At 49.3% G+C, this 23,305-nt stretch overlaps 1 protein-coding gene across 4 annotated transcripts; it reads right to left on the reverse strand.

Moving 5' to 3' along the window:
• Window positions 1-670: 670 nt before the first annotated feature.
• On the reverse strand, window positions 671-19,040 carry TGIF2 (TGFB induced factor homeobox 2). 4 transcript variants are annotated; one of them, XM_037495582.2, is made up of 3 exons: window positions 18,907-19,040; window positions 15,311-15,536; window positions 671-3,352 (listed from the first exon to the last, which is right to left on the reverse strand). In XM_037495582.2, exons 2-3 carry the CDS (start codon window positions 15,500-15,502, stop codon window positions 2,831-2,833), a joined length of 714 nt encoding a protein of 237 aa, XP_037351479.1. In that variant the 5' UTR covers window positions 15,503-15,536; window positions 18,907-19,040; the 3' UTR covers window positions 671-2,830. The 4 variants fall into 4 exon arrangements, with proteins under 4 accessions (XP_037351479.1, XP_037351505.1, XP_037351497.1 ...); XM_037495608.2 differs by lacking the exon at window positions 18,907-19,040 and adding an exon at window positions 18,636-18,654 and having other exon boundaries at window positions 2,582-3,352; XM_037495600.2 differs by lacking the exon at window positions 18,907-19,040 and adding an exon at window positions 18,076-18,145 and having other exon boundaries at window positions 2,582-3,352.
• Between the last annotated feature and the right edge of the window lie 4,265 nt (window positions 19,041-23,305).

Raw genomic sequence — 23,305 nt, forward strand, 5'->3', positions numbered from 1 at the left:
TGACTTCGGTGTCCATCTCATCTGCCACTCTCCGGGCTGGCTTCACGAAGCCCTGCAGTCATGCTTTGCCCCACAGGGAGGGGAAGACAAAGTTTCCAGCTCCCTAAGTTTTCTCAGAGCTTGAGTGTTGATCCCAGTGAACTTACTGAGTTTGGGATGCATTTGCCTGCTATACATTGTGCTCAATGGGCGTGAAATGGCATTAAGGCCAAGAAAATAAGGATGCACACAGCTTAACACAGCTGGCTACCAGCAGGGGTAGGGAAAGAGAAAGAACTCAGCCACAGCCCTGTGCCCAGATGTTGGGATCCAGGGTCACTATGGATCAATGAAGATTTCTGTTTCTACTTTAAAAAATAAACAGGGCCTCCCCTGGTGGCGCAGCGGTTTAGCGCTGGTCTGCGAAGCTGCCCGCAGCCTCTGTAGTGCTGGTTCGATCCCCAGCCACCGGTGAGGGTCCCACATGGTGTGCAGACCTCTCCTGCTGTGCCCACTGCTCCCCTCAGCAGTGTTTCGTCAGTCTGCCTGTTCTGTTCCCCCCTCTGGCTCTGGTGAATTCTTTCATCCTCCCGCACTTCTGACTGTACCCAGTGCTTGTATAAATAAATAAATCTTTTTTTTAAAAAAGATAAATAAAAAATAAACAAACCAAAAACCAAAAACAACTTTATTTGACAAGACAAAAACAAGTTATTTACAGTAGTTTTTTGCTCAAATAATTCACCGGGATAACTGCTTCTCCAGGTTTGTCTCACAACGAAACCAAGCAGAGGCTGTCCTAGCCCCAGCCTGCCCATCTTGCATAAGGGGGGGAATGCCAACTAGAATTCAGCAGCATGGCTCCTTCACCCCTCACCCCCTCCACAGCTCAGTGCACTGTGGGAAGGGAAAGTCCCACCCCAGCCCAGCATAATTCCAGAGTTTCCCGTTATAAGCAACTTGCAACAGTCACCAGACTTAGGCTCATAGATGGGTGGGACGGATGAAACTGGACAGACAACTGCTTCCACCTTGAAGCTGCTTTGGCCATTCTTCCCCAGCTGGGCCTCAGGAGGGTGAGGATCCCTGATCCCCCTGGGGCATGCATGGACAAGGCACAAGAGGAATAAGCTAGGGTAGCAATGAGAGAGCCTAGGAAACTTGCTCAGAAAGCAAAGCTCCCTCTCCTTAAATGACCAATCCCCACTCCCACAAGAATGGATGGGCCAAGTCACTAAGCGGGGAGCTTCCTTGAAGCCTTCAGGGATCATCCCAGAAAGGGCAGAACACATGTTGCTGCCTTTCTCCCACCCAAGCCAGACAATCCGAGGAACTTCCCCTTGGGCCCAACATGGCAGCCTTTGGATCTACAGGCTGGGGATCCTGACCTATCTTTTGGTCCAGTAATGATGTTATTCAGAACAAAAATATTTTGGCTAGTAGTAACCTAGGATTAGTGTTTCTTAGGATATATAAAGATGGGGTATATTGCTGTTTAACATTTTCAGCAAAATAAGAAATGGGGGGAAGACTAAGACCAACTGTGATCAGTTTCACTGTGGAGTTCAGGGCAGGGCCTGAACAACTCCAATTTAAAGGTGCAACACAAAGACAGCGAACAGGCTTCATAATGCGATTTCCAGCCCCAGCTTCCTCTAAAGGCAAATCCTCACCTACTGGAGGCACTATTCCCTGCTTCCTCTAGGACTCTTCCTGCCACCAGCAGGAAAAGTAGCTAAAAGCTTGAGTCAACTAAAAGGGCTTCCTGGCCAGTAGATGGCTCACTTCTCTCCAAGTAGGAGCTACTGGCAGCCTTTGACATTCTGTCCCCACTAATGCAAGTTCCTAAAGGAATTCAAAACTCAGGCTGCAGGGCAAAGCTTTCAAAAATAAGGAAGGGGGAAACATTAAAGAGAGAGAGAGAGAAAGAAAAAAAAAAAAACCCATTGCCTCAGTCTAGCTTACTTCCCCCACCCCCCCCAAAATACAGTAAAAACAAAAATTAAAAAAAGCAAACAACTCTCTGATTTATCATCCTTCTCTGCTCTGCACCTAGGTTGGATCAGATTCAGCTGAATCCTCACCAGGCTTCTTTCTGTGCCTGACACAGAAAAGCCAAAGCCCACACAATTTTTTTTTTCTCCTTTCTCTTTTTGGTAAACCAAACCAACAAAGAAACAACTATTTGGAATTTTGCAGAGATTTAGCTGGTCCCCAAACTAAAAATACTCCTTCCTCCTAAAACACTCACCAGTTGCAGTGGTGGATCATTCCCAGTTCATCAGACTTCCCTTGACAAACTTATTCCCCACACCTGGGCTAACTACTCCCTTTGATGCAAACCACAGCAAAATGGGAAAAAACACAAAATTTAGTGGAAACCTAACCATTCAACTGGAGTCAGTACTGTTACATCTGCTAAGTTCCTCTTTTGATCACACTCATAAACTTGGAATGTCCACACTTGGCTTAACAAAAAGAGCCCAGCTCGGGCATATTGGACCCAGCATAGGTCTGAACTTGGCAGGTTTCCTGTGCCCAGCCCAGGAAAACAGGCTGAAACAAAGGTGTCCTGGGGAGTCTCTGGAGAAGCAGCAGCAGCACCATGCCTGTCTCCCATCTCTTGGTCTCACCACTGAGGAAGCCTGGAGAAACAGGAGAGTCAGCAGAGGAGAGGTCCCCATCACAGTGCAGTGACACCAGCTGGTGTCTTCCTGCTGAAGGCCTCTGGACAGAGGAGATGATCCCGATGTTTGGCAGTGATCCAAAGAAAACCCTCTGTATGAAAGGGAACCAAAACGGAAACCCAGGACAGCTGGCTCAAGCCTCAAGCACCCCTGTTGACGGAGGCCTACTTGGGGTTTTCAGAGACTAAAGGGATAGGAGTGTGCAGTAATGGGGGCGATGGGTCCTGCTGCTTCTGAAGCTCCATCTCAGCAGCCCTCTGTAGTGCCACCTCTACCAGCAGCTGGAAGCTACTGAAGTCGTCCTTGTCCTGCTCTGGGGGTGTGGGCGGAGGTGTGTTGAAGAGTCCACCTGTGGGGCTTCCAGCTTCAGCCCTGGTCAGTAGGGTGAGTGTGCTACCAGGGGTCACCAGGGACTTAGGGGGCTCCAGGTCCCCTTGGGGGAAAGGAGCAGCAGGCTTTTCCCCTTGGCCTGAGTGGAGCGGCATGGAGCACACAGACAAGGAGAGCACATTGGTAGGTGCTGGTACCGACATAGCCAGCACTGAGGGGCTGTTGCCGCGGGGGAGGGCCACATCTGAGGCCTTACCCCCGCGGCGGGAAATGGTAAATTGGTTGGGGTCTTTGCCGTCCTTCCGAAGCATGTCTGGGAGAAGTCGCCGCCGAGCGTTGATGAACCAGTTACATATCTAGAGTAAGCATAAGAGACCAATCAGTTCACTCAATTAAAACCAGCTATGAAGCACCTATGTTCCAGGCCCCAGGAATACAGTTACAAACTACAGACACAATCCCAGCCCTCCAAGAGGTTCATGTTGGGAAGAGAGAGTTAAGAAGTACACAACTAGGCCTCCCTGGTGGTGCAAGGGGTTAAGCACCACACTATGAGGCAGTCTGCAGTCTCTGCAGCATGAGTTCAATTCCCAGCCAGCCAGGGAGCAACCCACATGGTAAGGCACACCTCTCCTGTCTCACCCGCTGCTCCCCTCAGCAGTGTATTTCAGTCAATCTGCCTGTTCTGTTCCCCACTCTGTCTCTGGTAGGTCCTCTCACCCCCCCCACATCTCTGGCCTGTACCCCAGCTCTTGTATGCATATATAAATAAATCTTAAAAAAAAAAAAAGTACACAACTGAATATAAAATTGCAGCTGTGATTAAGCTACTAGAGAGAATAATGGGAACACTCAGGGTAGTCTTGAGGAAATGGCTTGTAAGTTGAGATCTGAAGGATTAGTGGTTGAGGTAGGAGTTGGAAAGGGAGCAGTCTGATTTAGAGGCAACAAAGGCCTTGTGGCAAGTGGTAGTGATAGGCCTATGAAGAACTCAGAGAAGGAAGGCCTATGTGGCTGGGGCTCAGAGTGGTAGCTAGAGGCTACCTCTTCTGGTGGGGACTTGGTTGTTTAGTCTAAGGGTAATGGGGAGCTATGGGAAGGTTTTAGGCAAAGGAGTTACTTGCTATGTGAAACACAGGGTGGAAGCAGGGAGGAAGGTTATTAGTTCAAGGTACATGATGAGATGACAAATATTTATCCTTTTAGGAAACTGGAAATGACAGGACCTGGTGCCCAGTTAGAAATGAAAGAGGGAGGTGGCGACAAGGGCAGTTTACTCCTAAATGCACTTGAGGGAGGGGAGAGAGAAGGGGGAGGGAGGAAGGGGGAGAAAGAGAGTGAGAGAGCAAGTGAGAGCTAGAGAGAGAGAGAGAGAGAGAGAGAGAGAGAGAGAGTGTGCGAGCGGCGCTCGCAAGAGAGCAAGCGAGCGCCTACAAAGCACCAAAAGACTACCAGGTAGAAGAAAACCTTTGCAAGCAAATCCAGGATCTATCTGAATGTGCACTGCAACCAACATCTTTGTCTTTTCTACATGCTGCTGAGAAAGCTACCATTGTCCTTAACCCCACATTCCTGTCTAGTTGATTGAGTTCCCCCGCCCCCCAGATTTATATATATTTATCAAGTAAATATTAAATTATTTCAAACAAAACAAAACCCTTACAATATCATAAGAATTTAAATATTCATGGTGATTCCAGATTTAAAACAATGTCCTGCTTGAGGATGAGTGCATCTGGACTGTTAACCCACTAAATTACCATCTTTGAATATCAAGAAACCAAAAACAAAAGATGACATTTTGAAAAGGAAAATGATAGTTTCAAAGTAAAATTGAGTCTTTAAAAGCATTGAAATTTTCTAAAACGTCAAATAGAAAGCCTAAGTATATGGAAAAAGACTGTGCATCTAACTAAACAAAGCTGAAAAACAGGCACAGCAGACCTTTCCCGGATCACCCACTGCTCCCCTCAGCAATGTACTTCACTTCGGTCATTCTTCCTGTTCTGTTCCCCACAATATCTCTGATGAATCCTCTCACCCCCCACCCCACGCCTCTGGCATGTACCCCAGCTCTTGTATGCATAAATAAATAAATTAAAAAAAAATAAGTTGAAAAACAAGTAACTCTTTAGGTCTCTCATATACAGACCTAAAATGAATGCATGCAGATTTTAAGAATTACAACTGCTCACTAATTCTTTTATAACTAAATTAAGTGTACCTAAAGAAATATTTCTACTCTCTTTATACGTACATACAAATACATGTACACGTCTATCGCTACACATACTTCCTAACATATATCCAACAAACAATTGTATACATAAACTTTCAGGATACATAACATAAAGCAAGATAATTTTTATAAGCAGTTTTTCTTAAGGGGGGGTGGGGTAGCTGATTGTTCAGATCGATCTTTTTGGACCCATACAGTGGGCATGAAATTTCTCACTGTAAGTGGTATACTGCAAAATCAAGGCAAGTCTGGACTCTCTTTTAATATCTCCCAGCTTCATGGCTCTCCAACTGGTGGTTTCATTTTCTAAAATGCAGTGACTTAGTTCTATTCTAGAAAACTTCCATTTGTCTCCTGCTGCCTCTAGGATCAAGTCCAGACTCCTGGGCCTCCTCTGTCAGGATCTATTTTTCCAGTCCTTATATTCTTCTGTATGAAGATTACTCACTCAGGTCCAATGATTTTTCTCCCCATAGCTTCATGCCTTTTGCACACCACATTCTTCCTTTCTGGAATGTCCTCTTCATCTGGAGAATGTCTATGCCTCTAAGTCTTGACTGCTCTAAGACATTAGCAATAGGGCCAGAGTAGATGGATTAAAAAAATTCTCTGTTCACCTGCAGCTGGTATAGGGCCTAGAACAATCTCTCCTCACACACAAAGGAATGACACCATGAAGGGAGAGAGGACTGTCCTGCGTTATCTGAAGAATATGAACAGTTCCTGCGTGCCTGGTGTAGCAGGCACCTAAATGGTGGCATCACTCTTGACAATCCAAAAGATCAGTCACTCATACTCTTTCCTCTGATTAACTCCTAACAGCCTAGACAGTAGTTTACTTGGTATTATTTAAAAACAACAACAGGTTAGACTAGAAAACAGTTTCTTAGTTGCATGGTTGGTGTAAGCTTATTATTACAAAATGTTTTATAAAACAACTTTCCTTAAATAGGTAAACATAACCCTTAACCTCTGTTTCAAGTCCTTTTTCCTCTTGCAGTTACTGGAGTGACACCACAGGGGAAAAGCTTCCTAATCACTTTCTTGCCAACTCAGAAGTGGGAGAGATGAAACATTAGAAACTGGGTGTGTACAGGGGAGGATGTGGGTGTGGTCTCTTAGACACCCAGGCATCTTTAGGGAGTCTGAATGGAGAAGAATTTACCAATAACTGCCATACACTAAGCATTCCACATGGATACAATTTTTCTCTAATATTTACTCTGTCCTATGAGTTTCATTAACTGTCATTTCACTGATGAATGTACATAAAGCTCAGCCTGGAGAAACCAGGTTGAATTCCACTTATAGCCAGGGACCCCCAAGCCTGGGCCTTGGGATCTAGAAAAGCGGTAGTCGCTCTTCTCTGGATCTTTCTCTGAGGCTGGCCCCAGAGTCCAGCTAATTCTAGTTACTAGAAGTCAAGTTAGTACTTCTCACTTTCCTATTGTTTTCCCTTTCAAGGCTTTGTGCTATTTCAAATAATATCTACTGCATGCTTACATGTGCCAGACCCAGTGCTCAGTGCTGTCGATGCCTTTATGAATTAAATAGACATGTGCTCTGCACTGTGGAGCTTAAAGTCCATCTACAGGAGCTGGAAGGGATCATGCTCAGAGATATAAGCCAGAAAGAAAAAGAAAAATACTGGATGGTCTCAACTCATAGCAGGAATTTAGAAAACCTAAATAAGGGACCAGGAAAAAGACTAATTATAATAAAGTTAAAATCAAAATCAACAAGCAACTATAAACCAGAGATACACTACAGGGTGTGGGGTGGGGAGGAGGGATTAGGGTCAAAATAAGGGGGATGGGAATTATAACCAAGGTGAAAATGCATACATTGTACAAAAATGAAAAATAATGTAAAAAATATATAAAATAAAATAAATCGTTGAAAAAAAAAAATAAAGTCCATCTGGATGTGGGACTGGCAATAAACAAATAGAGCGAACAGCCACCCGTAAGTGCCAGGAAGGAAACAGACAGGAATGAAAGGGTAGCATATAAAGATAAGCAAGTCTTCTGTAGATAAAAGGTCTAGAAAGGCTGTGACCTACAGGATAAGAAAGAGCTGACTATACAGAAGGCTGTGGGAAGAATGTCCTAAATAGAGGGGAAGCAAATACCAAGGTCCTGAGGCAGGAAAGGGTTTCATTTAAGGAATTGACAGAAGGGGGAATGTGCTAAAAGGAGGGATGATCCCACTAGGGCAGAACGCCATGACAGACTGCTAACGGGGGCCACAATCTCACACTCAAGGTCCTTCTCCTCATTTTGTCTCTTTCAGTTTATCAACAGATACAGAGCATGTACTAGCTGCTGTAAGGGGAAGAAAGGACAGGAACCCCTCCCCTACCCCTCCATGTACTGGGATGTTGGGAACTGTGTGGGCTGCAGCAATGCCTAACATTCCTTTAATGTTTGCTGAACAAATCAAAGGCCCACTTCTCTATCGGGCTTTGGTACCAATTTCTACCTCTTTCTATCATCCTCCTTTAAAAAAAAAATATTTATTTTACTTATTTATGCATACAAGAGTTAGGGTGTAGGCCAGAGATATGGGGGATGAGAGAATTCACCAGAGACAGAGTGGGGAACAGAACAGGCACATCTACTGAAATACACTGCTGAGGGGAGCAGCTGGTGAGACAGGAGAGGTCTGCTGTGCCATGAGGGTTAGCTCCCTAGCCGAAGATCGAACTCCTGCTACAGTGGCTGCCAAAAGCTTGAAAGTGCTAAGACTTAACCCCTTGCGCCACCAGGGAGGCCCTTTATCATCTTTCTTGACCCATACCTTGTAGGCCTTTGGGAAGGGCCACCTTCTTATAGACTCTGCCTGTATGTAGTCACGGGGAGCCCACTTGTGATAAGAACTAGTACAAGGAGCTGCATCTGTCACCCGTCCCAAGGATAACACTAGGCACTGGCCCTGTCAGGATGGTAAAGCTCCTGGGCAAGGCAGAGTTGGAATCTTCTTGTGGCCCTTCTCTCCCTTCTCCAATCATGTCTGGAACTGGGCTCGTTTACACCTCTTCACCCCTATGGTTCTGCCAGTACAAGAGAGCACACACACAACAGTACACCTTAGTGGACACTGGTTGAACTTAGTCCTGGCTAGAGTTGCAGGAGAGCCCCAAGGAGAGGCTAAGGCTGAATAGCTGGGTGCACCCATGGAAGGGAAATTAGCACCTTTGATACCTGGTATCATGTCAGTCATCTCACTTGCATTATGTTTCATCAGCACCTGAGCCTAGTAGGTGGTGAGCAATATCCCAAGAGTACTGAACAAAACTTGAAGAGATGAAAAGAACTTTCCCAAAGTCACACAGCTTCCGAGAGCAGAAGTGGGATTCAAACCCAGGACACCTGGCAGGTGGATTCCTGTTGCTGTACTTACTCTGTCTTACCAAACAGGAACAGAGGGGTAGCTGAATAACCGTTATATAATCCTACTTGCAAATGTGTGGAAAACAAAATGTCAGGTGCTATTCTGAACATTTCATATTAATCATTTAATCTTCAGCTTTGGAAACAGAGTCTGAGATGATCTTCACTTTATTTGAAACTCTGATGAAGGAGGCCCTGATCACGGGACTCTGGTGGTACAAGGGGTTAAGTCTCAACACTATCAAGTGGATCCCCAGCCAGGGAGCTACCCACATGGCACAGCAGACCTCTCCTGTCTCACCCACTGCTCCCCTTAGCAGTGTATTTCAGTAGATCTGCCTGCTCAGCTCCCTACTCTGTATCTAGTGAATCCTCTCACCACCCCGCACTTCTGGCCTACACCCCAGCTCTTGTATGAATAAATAAAAAATTCTTAAAAAATAAAAAAATAAAAAAGAGAGGTTCAGTAACTTGCTCAAGATCACAGTACAGGGCCTCCCCGGTGGCGCAGCGGTTGAGCGCTGGGTTGCGAAGCTGCCCGCGGCCTCTGCGGCGCCGGTTTGATCCCCGGCTGCTCCCTGGCCACCGGAGGAGGGTCCCACATGGCGCGCAGACCTCTCCTGCCGCCCGCTGCTCCCCTCAGCAGTGTACTTCGGTCCTTCTGCCTGCTCTGCTCCCTGCTCTGGCTCTGGTGAATTCTCTCACCTTCCCGCGCTTCTGACTGCACCCAGTGCATGTACAAACAAACAAACAAACAAACAAACAAACAAATAAAAATACATGCCTCTTTAAAAAAAAAAAAAGATCACAGTACAAAGGCTGGGATCTGATCCATGCAACCACCACAGCTAAGAGAAAAGACTGAAGAAAGTCAGTCTGAGGGCTCCTCCTTGCCCAGATGCCATCCCTCCATCCTGCAGCTGCTTCCTCAGCTACCTGTACTACAGGAAAGCAATGCACCCCTCCACCTCATCCTAGATCCAGGGGAACCGACTGGGTCACAGTGACCTGGGTCAAGTGGTGCAGCATTAGTGTTGTTGAAAAAGCAGTCTTGGGGAGGGGGAGCCTGGGCTGTTTCTGGCAGCTGTGTGCTGTGTGGGCACCTAGCCCTTAGCTGCACCTCCCACTTTGGCTTATAATTCTGAGAAGAAAACAGCAGACCCCACCCCCCTCAGAAAACGTGGCAGCCTACTGTCTGTTTAGTCTTCTCATCGACAGAAATGCAGAGCTGAGGGGGGTTGGGCAAGGGCAGGAGGCCTGAACACACCGTGAGTACCAGCTGTGATAACGGGCTGTCAGGATTTTCTTAGCCCCTTCTAGCTGCCTGACCCATGCCTAAGTCAGGAAAAAAGCATGTGACTAGCCCCCACTCAAGGTCCTTGGGGGTGGTGGCAGGGAGAATGCCAAGGTGAATTCTGTGATTGATATGGCAAAACAGAGGCTGGATGCCTGAAAGCCTGTCTCTACCATAAAACAGCCATATCTGAAAGGCTGTTGCCTTGTCTGGTTTTATTTTTTTAATCAATGGCTGCGATGAAGGTCACAGGAGGAATCACTGTCGCACCCCGGAAGCTGAGGAAGGCCAGGACCTAGAGGGGAGTTGAAGGCGACACACGTGCTTTAATATTAATGTCTCTTTAGCTGTGAAAGACAGAAGCAAGAGAGAAAAGTGAAGGCAGGTAGAGATCTCTCCCAAACATCAGGCATCTATCTCTATTTGTGTTGTGACCACCTGCATCAGGTGCTCTTAAGAGGCAGGCTCTATTATAATCACCTTAGGCTATTTATTTATTTTTTTAATAGAGGCATGTTTTATTTATTTATTTGTTTGTTTGTTTGTTTTGTTTATACATGCACTGGGTACAGTCAGAAGCGCGGGAGGGTGAGAGAATTCACCAGAGCCAGAACGGGGAGCAGAGCAGGCAGAAGGACCGAAGTACACTGCTGAGGGGAGCAGCGGGCGGCAGGAGAGGTCTGCGCGCCATGCGGGACCCTCCTCCGGTGGCCGGGGAGCAGCCGGGGATCGAACCGGCGCCACAGAGGCCGCGGGCAGCTTCGCAACCCAGCGCTCAACCGCTGAGCCACCGGGGAGGCCCAGGCTATTTATTTTTTTTAAAGATTTATTTATTTATGCATATAAGAGCTGGGGTATAGGCCAGAGGTGTGGGGGTGAGAGGATTCACCAGAGACAGAGTGGGGAACAGACTAGGCAGACGGACGGAAAACACTGCCGAGGGGAGCAGTGGACGAGACAGGAGAGGTCTGCTGCGCCAAGTGGGTAGCTCCCTGCCCAGGGATCGAACTCTTGCTGCAGTGGCTGCGGATAGCTTCATAGGTTGTGTCTTAACCCCTTGCACCATCAGGGAGGCACCTTCGGCAACTTAAAAAAGGATTTTACTAAATAGCTATTTCTCATCTACTTTGTAGGTCTAGCTGCTGTGGAGTCAATAATTTGTGTTCTTATATAGGTTCCCTAGAGTTCTGTTGTCTAGGCTTAGGAAACCATGGTTGAGCCCACAGATTTAGCTTGTACCTCACGGGCCAAATCCTTGATGCAAAAAAATAAAAATCTTACATAGAAGATCAAGAAAGTACACACGCAGATGAAAGGCCTTGAGGTGGGGAGACAAGAGATTGCTTGTGGGAAGAATGAGGAGCAGCTAGTTTTGGAGCCAGAGTAAGGAGAGCAGCTACCAACTGAAAGGGTCGCTTAGGGCCAGGCCAAGCCAGCCCTCACCACACTAGCAGACCACTACAGCTTCAGCACAGGGCTCCTTTCTTGCCCTATGCCCCATACCAGAGGGCTGATGCCCGCCCCCCCTCCCCAATTCCTTCATGTCTGTCTGGACTCCATTCAGATGTGGTTTCCTGAGATAAGCCTTTCTGAACACCACATAGGTAATTAATTACATTGAATTCTAATCCTTTAAATAGTCTGCCCCCGCCCCCCCAAAGGCTACCCAGAGGGCAGGGATAGTGCCTGTTCTGTTTTTCTAACACAGCACTGGGCTTGGCACAGAGTATAGCTGCAGTCATATTACAGAGGGCAGGAATGAGGCCTGAACCCTCCCAACTAGGCTTATCTCCCTTCTTCCCAGCAACCAGCAGCCCCTCAGAACAGTCAGAACCATTATAATTTAAATAAAGTAGGCTTAGGGGGCCTCCCTGTTGGCACAAGGGGTTAAACATCAGCACTATTAAGCAATCCGTAGCTACTGCAGCACAAGTTCCATCCCCCAGCCAGAGACATGGTGCAGCAGACCTCTCCTACCTTGCTTGCTGCTTCCCCTCAGCAGTGTATTTCAGTAGATCTTCCTGTTCTGCTCCCCACTCTGTCTCTGGTGAATCCTCTCACTGCCCCCCCCACCTCTGGCCTGTACCCCAGTTCCTGTATGCATAAATAAATAAATCTTTAAAAAAAGATAAAGTGGGCTTAGAGGGTGTCCCAGGGAACTAGGAAAATCCCTCACAAATGACTTTTTTTTTTTGCTTTACCCTCCCAACTGCCTAGCCCCAGGGCAAGTACCAGCAAACCAGTTAGTTAAATGACTCATTGACTTGCTAATGAGATTGCTTCAGGGCTGGTAGAAGGAGACAATCAAAAGAGATGTCCCCAAGGAGAAGGAAAACATGCCAGGAAAATGTTTATGCTTGTTGAAGCCAGGTGACCTACCAGGGTGCACCACAATATTCTCTTTTGAGGATATTTACAAATGTCCTTAATACAAAATGAAATGAACAAAATTAAATACAGGAAAAAAGAGGCCTCTAGAGACTTAAGCCAAATTTTCTGGATTGAGGATCCATAACATTTCCTATACTTCTGAGGTCCTGCTATTGACATTTATCTTTATCTTTTGCCAATTCAACAATTATTTACTGAGCACCTTGCAGATACCAAGCAGTTGGGCTATAGTGATAAATAAGACTAGGCAGGCCTATGTCTGTACATGCTTAAGCAGTTACAGATAGTGTTAAAATGCTTCTAGCAGGTAGAGCACAGGTCCCCCAAGGATCTCGAGTTTCCGTGGTCTGGGATGGTGAGAGTTTGGCGGGAACATGGCAGGGTCAGGCAAAGGGTCCTCTATGCAGGTAGGGACAGGTGATGTACTAGGTTGGCAGCAGTCACTGAAGAGTTTTAAGTAGTGGAGGGTAAAGCCAAAAAAGTCATTTGTGAGTGATATTTAAGAGGTTCATGTATAGGAATTGGTCTACCCTTTTCCATGTGCTGAACTGAACTGATGCTAGGCACTGCTGGACACCTGGGGTCAGCCCGAGGCTTATTATATAGGAGAGAGTGTTATAGGGCAGCCCCGATACAAAACGGGTTGCCTGATTGTGGGTCCTCACCCGCGCGCTTAAAAGGACTTATCAATACTCTACTTCAGGCACACAGGAAAGGTTAATAAAAGGTTTATTTACAAGGGAAGGGCAAATGAGGAAATGTACAACTCAGGGAGAAAAGTGGGAGACAAAGTTTTAAATGCGTCCTACAGGACCCGCCGATCTAGAATCCTAAATGGCACTCTGAGAGCTGGCCGCGAGCCAGGAGCCGTGAAGCTGTTATAGGACAGGGAGAGGGGCAGCCCAAACCCCACAAACCTGCCTATTCTAGATGCTTTAGACTTGTAGCAGGCTTTGGGGCCTTGTTCTGGGCCGATCCCATATGGATGGACTTTTACCCACGAGGGCACGGGTAACTTTGGGCGCCTCATTTAGAAACTAGACTCTTTGCCTTTCCTGTATTGTTTCCTAGTTTTATTAAAGATCCTTCCCATTACTCTCATGTGTTTTGTGTTGATGCGGCGGATGGCCGAACCCATTTAGAATAGGCAGGTTTGCGGGGTTTGGGCTGCCCCTCTCCCTGTCCTATAACAAAGCCAGGAGGTGAGCGACAGAGCGAGCCCCCCCCAAGGCCCACGTGTTTGGTTTTTTATACCAACCCTGGCTACTTAACTCCACCCTCAGGTCCCTGCCACCTTCCCTTTGGTGGTGACAGGATTTGTCTTTCCCAATGTCCTGATGGCTTTGGTCTGGAGTGGGGGTGGAGTCCACAAAGCCTGTATGGGATTAGCTCAGGACATCATTTCCCCCTAACAAGAGGAGGATGAAAATAAGAGTGGAAGTACCCACTTCGAGCCAAACACGTCACAGGGAGTCCTGACTTTGTCTTCTCTGTCCCTCTTTTACCCTTTTCAAAGAGGTACAACCACCTCCCTTTTTCAGCTAAGTAAACAGGCACAAAGAGGCAGTGACTTGGCCAAGGTCCACACTCTCCTGGAGAAGATAGGCAGGCTCTGAGTCAGACAGTCTGTAACTCTAGAGCCTTTCTTAGAGACATATTCGGATTAACCACTATCCAGTGCATATAAAGCCAGGTGACAAGGCGTTCCAGGGGCTGAATTCTCACAATGAGGCTTCAGGGAGGAGGAAAAGAGCTGAGAAAAGACAGAGGGGTTCAGGGTTGGGTAAGGAAAGGAAGAAAGAGTGTCACAGATTAGAGCAATGGGATATGAAAGGGCAGTGGCAGGGGCCTCCCCGGTGGCGCAGCGGTTGAGCGCTGGGTTGCGAAGCTGCCCGCGGCCTCTGCGGCACCAGTTCGATCCCCAGCTGCTCCCCGGCCACCGGAGGGTCCCACATGGCGCGCAGACCTCTCCTGCCGCCCGCTGCTCCCCTCCTACAGTGTACTTTGGTCCTTCTGCCTGCTCTGCTCCCCGCTCTGGCTCTGGTGAATTCTCTCACCCTCCCGTGCTTCTGACTGTACCCAGTGCTTGTATAAACAAAACAAACAAACAAACAAATAAATAAATAAAACATGCCTCTATTTAAAAAAAAAAAAAAAACTATTTAAAAAAAAAAGAAAGGGCAGTGGCAGGAAGGGAGGCAGAAAGCTTGGGGGAGAAGCTGACTGGCTCATGAAGGGAGCCAATGGAGCAGGGGTGGCTTCTGATGCTAAACTATGTCTCTCCTGTAGGTGAGAGGCAAACTGGAGGCCAGACAATGGCAGTCCAGGCTGTCCTGCCTCAGCAGCACAATATACCTGCAGGTCCACGATCAGGACAATTCAAAAGAGACAATACCTTGAACTCTGATGAAACGCAGACATGATCTTAAGTGTGCCTATGTGCATGGCTTACAAAGCATTTTCACATTCAGTTCTGAATCTACTCCTCACAACAGTTAAGTCAAACAGAGGATTCTAACCCCACTTTATAGATGGGGACATCAAGATGTGGCTCAAAGTTCCCATGTGGCAAAAGTTTTTGACCCCAGAACTTCTGACTTCTGCCCTTTCCTTGACAGTGATTGTAACTCAATTTTTAAACACACTGCATATCACCGCTGGCCCTGTCACCAAGTTGCCATCCAAACATGCTCTTGGGGCAGAGGCCGAAGCCTGCTGAAGTCCATACAGTGCCTTCTTACCTTCCCACTGCCTTGTGTTGACGGTGACACCCAGACATTAATAGCAACCCCTTGCCTCTTCAGAACTCTCCAAAATCTGAAATCTAGCTGCAATGATCTCATTTCATTTTCTTTCTTTAAGGCAGGAGTGTCCTCATCTGATCCAAGAAGAAAATGAGGACCAGAGAGGGGAGGCGGCTGGCCCAAGGCCACACAGTGAGTCAGTACCAGGGCTGGGGCAGGACTAGAACTCACATACCCTCTTAGCCCCTCCTTACCTGCAGCACTGACAGGTTGGTCTGTCCAGAAAGGCTCAGCTTCTCCTGCTCTGAGGGGTAGGCATTGTAGCGGTGCAAGTACAGCCAGTCCCGAAGGATCTTCACTGACTCCTTGGGCAGGTTCCCTCTGCGCTTCCTCTTGCCCGCCAGGGAAAGGAGGCCTTCATCCTCACCCAGATCACTGTCTGACATGGTGTTTAGGAGCTAGGCTGGACCCTGGGCAAGCCTGCAACAAGTGACAAAGGATATGGGGACATTATTATCCTGCACTACTGCCGCTCACCCTTTTCCTAGTCCAAACCTACCAATACTACTCTAGATCCAAGGACACCAGAAAAGGGGAATTGCAATTCAAAGCCTCAGGGCATACCCACAGTCTGGGGAGGCTAGAAGGGTTAAGTGCAAAATGGCTCCATTTCCTGGAGCCTGTAGATGGCTACTGAAAGAAACAGTAGTTCATTAATAAACAGTGCCAGTCTAAAAATAATTGCAACTATACCACTGAGGTCTACCCTTTTCCATGCGCTGAACTGAGTACTTCACAATTATCTCATTTAATCCTCACAAAGCCCTTCTACAGGAGATACTATTTATTTATTTATTTTTTAAAGATACTATTATTTTATAGGTGAGAAAACCAGGGCCCAGAGAGGCTGAGAAAGCCACCCCAGATATGTTACCATGTGACCAGGTAATGTCACTCCTAAGTATTTATTTACCCAGGAGAAATGAAAACCCATTTCCACACAAACGTGTGCTTTACACACACGTTTATAGAAACATTATTCATAATGACTAAAAGGTGTAAACAACCCAAGTGTCTCCATCCCTACAGTGGACAGATTATTTGGCTATAAAAACGACGCTTCAACCCAACCCATATTACAATGTGTATAAACTTTGAAAATACACTAAGTGGAAAAAGCAAGTCAGAAAACCCGCATATTATGATTCCATTTTATGAAATATCCAGAATGGAGTAGGGATTCATGAGTGATAAAGAACATAGTTTCTTTCCTTTGTTTTTATTTTTTGTACTTTCTTTTTGAGGAGATTAAAAAAACTCTAAAATTGTGGTGATGGCTGTATACACTAATTTTCATGTTTTAAATGTATAAATTGTATGGCATGTGAATTGTAGCTCAAAACTGTTGTGGGGGAAAAAAAATCCCAGCCCTAGGATATAGCCTGGACGTAAGGTTTGGACTCAGGTAGTTTGCCTTGTCCTCCACCCACCTTCCCCGCCCCAGTGTACTCCATACCATCTGGCATCCCAAGACCCAATGAGTCTGGAAATTCTATCAGTCACTTACAGCAATTCACAAAATATTTACTGAGCACCTACTGTGTGCCCTGCAGAGAGCATGACATCATCCCCACTGTTCCTCTTTCAGACATTCTCCTTTGCCATCTAGCCCTTGGCCTGATCCTGAAATCAACTCCTCAAAAATCCAGATACATGAACAAGGCTGTGGGCTCTGGTCCCTCCAACTTAGTCGTGTCACCTTGGACAAAAGTCCTCCCCTTTCTCTGCCAGAGGCCCCTCTTCATCTGTCAAATGAAAGGTAGGTGCTTCCCTAGACAACCTAACTCAGTTGCTCACATCCCCAGGACAAACTTCTTGTTCACACTTGCAAAAGAGATTTACATTATAAAACCAAAAGTTCCACACGCCAAGCAGATGCCAGAACCTCCAGGCTCCTCCCTCTCAGCCTTTTAACAGCTTCCCAGCAGGCTGGGCCAACAGACTCTGGCATCTCCCAGGTTTTGTTTCCACTACTTGGGCCTGAGCCCAGATCTCCGGGCTGGCTAGGCCAGGCTTTCGAGGGAAGGGTCTACCCTCCCCACCAGGCCACCTGGAGGTGAGTCAGGAATTGGTGAGAGGTGCCACTCACTGCTCAGCACCAACAACAGGCTGCTCTCTGAGGTTTAGCTGTCCAGGGCAATTGGGATCTGGGTTCAGGGAAGCAACTCTGGCAGGCTGTGAGTTTACTCAAGGTTATCTGTACAAATTCCGCCCTGGCTGCCTGCCAAGTCCCAGTCTGCAGGGCTCCAGGAGTGGGCTATGGAGAGGGCCCCTAGTGTCCCGTGCTCCAGCCTGGTTAGAATCCAGAAGGTTTTCCACAAACACTCTCGACACCCATATACACACACCCTCACACCAGGCAACTCTAATAGCACCAGATAACTGTAAGCAACCCATCCCTCAGCCCCTGGCATCCCCATGGTTTTCACTGACAAATATCAGCACACACAGTTTATAAACCCCAATTCACGAATAACTGGTAGCCACACAACGAACCCAATTCTTGGACCTATGCCCACCCACGAACTCCAACCGACCCGCCCACCCACGATCTCTCAGACTGGGAAAACTCCGGACGTCATCACACCAGAGAGCCTTCTTACCCCAGCTGGCCTGTGGCAGCACCCTCCGGACACAACACCCGGTGAACCCGCCAACACACTCGGCGCCGCCGACCTGCAGCTACTCCCGCAGGAACTTTCTGACAACTCCCCCAGCTCGGCCGGACACTCCCCCGGGCAGCGCACTCACGCCGCATTCCCAGCAGTTCACACAAAGCGCGCAGCCTCCCCCGCGGGCCGCACCGTGAGGGAGCACATGGCTCCCGGGGCGGCGGGGAAGCGGCCTCCGCTCCGGCGCCTGCACCCCTCAGCCCCCCAGCGGGGTCAGACTCGGAGCTCCAGTTCCCCCGCGGGCCCGCAGCCCCGGTGGGGGGGGCTCTGGAAGAAAGAAAACTCACGTGTCTGCCCCGGGGCCGTAAAAAGTTTGGTTCCCACCCCTTCCCCCGCCGCTCCGAGCTGGCTGACTCTTCGGGGCGCGGGGCCGGCCGAGCCTGCGCGCTTGGCTTTGTGCTCCGAACTCGGCCCGGAGGGGGAGGGGAGGGGGCTGGGCTCCCACCTCCGCGCCGCCCCCCCCCCCAGCCCTGCGCCCAGACTCCATTTTGGCCGCCCCCAGCCCCGGAGGCTGCGCGCTTCCCCTCCGGAGGCTCGGCTCGCGCCCGGCCTGCCTGAGGGGCCCGGCGCGCACAAACTTTCTTCGGGCCGCCGGCCCCACGCGCCCCGCTCCCTCGGCCCGCCCGGGAGTGACAGATGCCTCAGAGACAGACTTTCCTTTGTTCCAAGGGAAAGGGGAACTCGCGCGGGCTCTCCAGCCCCGCCGGCCCCGGGCCCTGCCCGTCGCCCCCGCCGCAGCTGTCACTCCCCGCGGCCCCCTCCCCGGCCCGGCCGCGGGGGGGCGGGCGGCCGGCGGTTAGCAACGTGCACTTTTGAAACCAAACAAACCCGCCCCCCGCGCGCTCACCCTGGCCCGGGGCTGGGGCGGCCGCCTCCCGGGACGGGATCCTGGGGCGCCGCGCCCCCCCAGGGGGTCCCGAGAGCGCGTCCTCTCGGGCAGCGGGGCAGCCCCCCACCGGCCCCCGCCCCCACACCGCGGCCGGGGCCAACAAACACACCCACAGCCGCACGCGCCGGGACGACGCTCCCTCCCCCGCCCGGCCGAGGAAAAGAAACTTTCCAAGTTGTCCGCGCGCCCCCTGCCCCCCTCTCCTCCCCTTCCCGCGCCCCGCACTGACTTTTCCGGGCGGCTTTTCAGTCCACGCGGCCTCAGGCTCCGTCCGGGGCGTCCTGGCGGGGGGCGGGGGCCGCCGGGGGAGCGCGCCGCGTACCTGCCCGGCCTGACACTCGGCCTGACAGCTCGCGGCTGGAAAGCACCTCGCGGCCTGACGTCAGATCCCCTCTCCTCCCTCGCGCCCTCCCCCACCCGCCCGCGGGGAGAAAACAAACTTTGTGAGGAGCGCGGCGAGCTACGCCCACCCCCCGCGGGGCGGGCCGACGGCGGCAACGAGGGGCTTCGCCCCGCCCACCGCGCCGGAGGGGGCGGGGCCCGGAGGGCACCTTCTTCCTGCGCCCACCCCCACCCTCAGGAATGCCACATGGCCTCGGCGAGGGCGGTGGGAGCCCGAGTGGGGTCGTCCGCTTGGGGGCAGGAAGTGGCCCGTTCCTGCTTTCAGAGGGCGTTTCGGGGCCGCCTACTGCGTGCCCCACACGGGGGTGGGGGCCGCGCCCGAGAGGAGAAATCGGTAAATCCTAACGTGACGGCGACTGCTCCCTCCGCCGGCATCTCCCCCGGTGGTGCGGTTCCCGTTGTGCTGAGAGGAAACTGAGGCCCGCTTAGTCCGGGGATTTTATCCCCAGGTGGGAAGGTCTGGGCTCTGAAAGCTAGGCCAGTTCTGCCCTCAGGGGCCTTAGAGTCGGTGGAAGGGCGGCTGACTCCCCCCAAAGCTAGGTCTGACCCACCACGGGTAGCCTGAGGTAAAACCAAAGCTGAAGAAGTGTTTTTAACGCTCTCAGTGACCCTGAGCGAGTCAGGGGTGTGTGTGTGAGAGAGCGAGATCCCGTCCAGTCCTCAGGTTATGAGGTGGATGCTCTTAAATGGATCAGCCCCTGGTTCACCCATGAACCGCAGAGAGGTTCTTGTCTCTTGATACACAGTCAACCAGTGTCAGTCAGCCCATGTGGTTCCCTTAGCAGAGCCCAAGCCCTGAGCCCATTGTGACAGGCTCTGGAAGGAGGCAGACCATCCTCTAGGAGCGCCCCACACTCCTGACTGGTGTCCTTTTCCTCGCCGCAACAACCCAACTCCAGAAACACATTTCCTTGGCCTTATCCAAGCCTGCCTCTGTGCTCTCAGTACCATATACTGTGAAATACATGCTGACCCAGCCCCTATATCCTGAGGGGGAGAGTTTGTGACACCCGTAGCCCAGCAAGTTAGCCTAACTACAACTTGGCGAAGCTTTCCTAGGCCTCCTCTTCTGGTCCCAAATATCTAGGATGCTTGAGCTTGAAAATCAGCAGCCGGGAAAACTTTTGGTCTTAACTGCACTTTAGCAATGGAGAACTCTGGAAACAAACAAAAAAAACAAGATTTTCTCCACAAATCCCAAGCCAGTCAGAATGCTTATTAAAGACCATTGGGTGCACCTGAGCTCCGCATGAGGCCAGACTTCATGGAAACCCTTAGAACCTAGTTAGCTGCACTGCTTTCCTCACAGAAGCACCAAAGTGTTGGTGTTACTGCCCAACACTCTCTGTTTTACAGATGGGGAAACTGTTACCCAGAGTGGAGGTTCCAGACAATTTCCTGTGGAAGTGATGTTCTGTCCACAGACTTCTGAGAGAAAAAAGGGAGCTTGGGAAGTCCTAGGTAAGAAGGTAAAACCCTCAGCTCTGGCCACTAGGATCAAAGAGCTTGTGGGGCTTGAAGGGGAAATCTGGTGCAGCTCCAGGCTTTGGCACTTAGCTGGCACTTAGCTCCAAGAATGGTACTTGAGTATCAGATTCACCATTTTGGGGGAGGCCACTGGGTACCTGGACTGGAGACCAGAGATCTCCCCATAAATTTGGGCAGCAGCAGTCCCCTAAATCAATATGCCCAGTTCTTGCACTAGATAAGGTACGTGGAGCAAATGGAGGAAAACAGCTCCTTCTCTTTAGCCCAAAGCAGAGCCACCTGGGAGCTGGGTAACAAAGCAGCTTCGGAAGCCCCTCCTCAGACTTCCTGGAGGGGGAGGGAATGTTAGAGGATGGAGGAAAGCTTGGTAGCTTGTCAGGATGTGTGTTGTAAACAAATTCCCAGGTAAAGTGTTTGAGAATTACCCTGGCAAGTTTCTCAACTGGTGTCAGAGTCTAAAATGTGTGCATCCTTAAGCCAGAAATTCTACTTCTAGGAATCTATTATGAGGAATAATTGCAAAACAAAGATAAATGCTTACACAAGCTTGTTTCTTTGCAGCACTGTTTTTGGTAGAAAATGGCAACCAGAGACACAGCCCTCACCTGGAGTTGAGGGGTAAGAGCAATGCCTGGTCCAGCTGCTGTTGTGATGGGGTAAGTCCATGCGCCCTATCCTAATGGGGTGGCCATGGTTTATGATGACAGTTTGCAGTTGTCTCAGGTAGAAGGGGCTTTGGATATGATTTGAGAGAACTTTCATGGGAAACCTTTTCAAATTGGGAAGTTATTTTTATTATCACTTTCTCTCATTCAATTTTGCAACCTTCTTCCTCTTACTGTCTTGTGCACACATGAAAAACTGGGTTCCTGCTAGAAGAAGGGACTTGCCTGATAATGAACCTGGGATGCTAACTCCTGGGACTGATCTGGCGTTGGCTGTGAGGGGGAGGAAATGTGGGCATGGGATCAGAGCCCAGCCCAACTTGGTTGCCCATGGGGTCCATTTTAAGAAGAGTTCCCTGGAACTCAAGGCCCATCTGACCACAAAAAGGACTTACTAGATGGCTTAAGGCAATTCCTGCCTCTATACTAGAAAACCCAACTTAGTTGTGTCTGATTTTGGGGCTCAGAGTCATGCCTGTTTCTAGTGAACTAAATGATCACACAAGTTCAAATAAGTGTCATGTAAATTTACATGTTTTTTAATAAAGCTAACCTCTGCTCTTTTTACCTGTGGTTAATGGAAGTGGAGCAAAGGACCCAGTAGACCTCAGGCGCCAACATGATCCAAGGCCAGATATGGCAGCATAAAGTAAATAGGGGTTCTGTGGGGTAGAGAAGAGTCTAGCAAAGGTTGGAGTCAGTGAGTAAGCCAGGAATCAGCTGGTTTTAGTGAGTTGGTAGGGCGTGGAAGGCCAGGGTGAAGAATTTGGATGTGGTGGTGTGGGCAATAGGGAGCTCCAGTAGGTTCCTGAGAGAAGGGGCGCGATTGGAGGCAGGTGAGGCAGCGCTGGGTAATTGAGGCCAAACAGATGAAGACCTGGCTCTGAGGTCTGGGAGATTTGTGGTGCTCTACTGTGAGGTTCTGTATTTCATCTAATGTAGATTTCAGCCTGTGGACATCTTCCTTCTTGTAGTATCTTGTCAGTGAACCACAGTTTGCTTAGTTTTCTTCTGGTGGTGAGGTATTAATTTTGTTTTTGTTTTTTTTCTTACTGTTTTTTTATTTTTATTTTTAAAAAATATTTATTTATTTATACAAGCACTGGGTACAGTCAGAAGCATGGGAGGGTGAGAGAATTCACCAGAGCGGGGAGCAGAACAGGCAGACTGACGAAATACACTGCTGAGGGGAGCAGCGGGCGCGGCAGGAGAGGTCTGCTGCACCATGTAGGACCCTCGCCGAGGCCAGGGATCAAACTGGCACTGCAGAGGCTGCGGGCAACTTCGCAGCCCAGTGCTCAACCACCACGCCACCGGGGAGACCCTTACTGTTTTTTAAAGATGTATTTATTTATGCATTCAAGAACTGGGCCAGAGGTGTGTGGGGTGAGAGGATTCACCAGAGACAGAGTGGGAAACAGAACAGGCAGGTTGACTGAAACATTGCTGAGGGGAACAGCAGGCGAGCCAGAAGAGGTCTGCTGTGCCATGTGGGTTGCTCCCTGGCAGGCCAGGGATTGAAAACGTGCTGCAGAGGCTGAGGACAGCTTCACAGCTTGTGTCTTAACCCCTTGCACCACCAGGGAAGCCCGAGGAATTAATTTTGGAATGCCTGTTGTGTATCGGGCTTTGGGCTTGAAGCTGGGGAACATGTTGCCTAGACCATCTTGAAGGGTTTGGGCAACTGCGTCAGGTGGTGGAAAGGGTATGGGATTGGAGCCACTAGCCATGTAGGCAGATCATCTAAATACTTTATCTCGGTTTTCTTATTTGTGGAAACATTAGCTTTGGTGAGGGTCTGAGAAAATAGTGGCCGTGGAAGCCTTTTGAGAATAGCTGAGTACTTAAAGAAGTAGAGATACCATTATCAGGTTGTCTTAGCCCTGTCTCTAAGATCCATGTGATGTTTGACAAATAAACTCATTTGAATTGCAGTTTCTTTTTCTTCAGTTGAGAAATGAGGGTTGCACATGATAATCCTGGAAGTCTCTTCTTTGGCATTCCATCATCTAAGGGTTAAATATTTTTGAAAGCAACATATATATAAATTCTTGTTTGTCCACAGCTTAGGCA

Source organism: Talpa occidentalis, unplaced genomic scaffold (genome assembly GCF_014898055.3).
Source record: "Talpa occidentalis isolate TD23 unplaced genomic scaffold, MPIMG_talOcc4v2.1 talOcc4.10, whole genome shotgun sequence".
Taxonomy (NCBI): domain Eukaryota; kingdom Metazoa; phylum Chordata; class Mammalia; order Eulipotyphla; family Talpidae; genus Talpa; species Talpa occidentalis.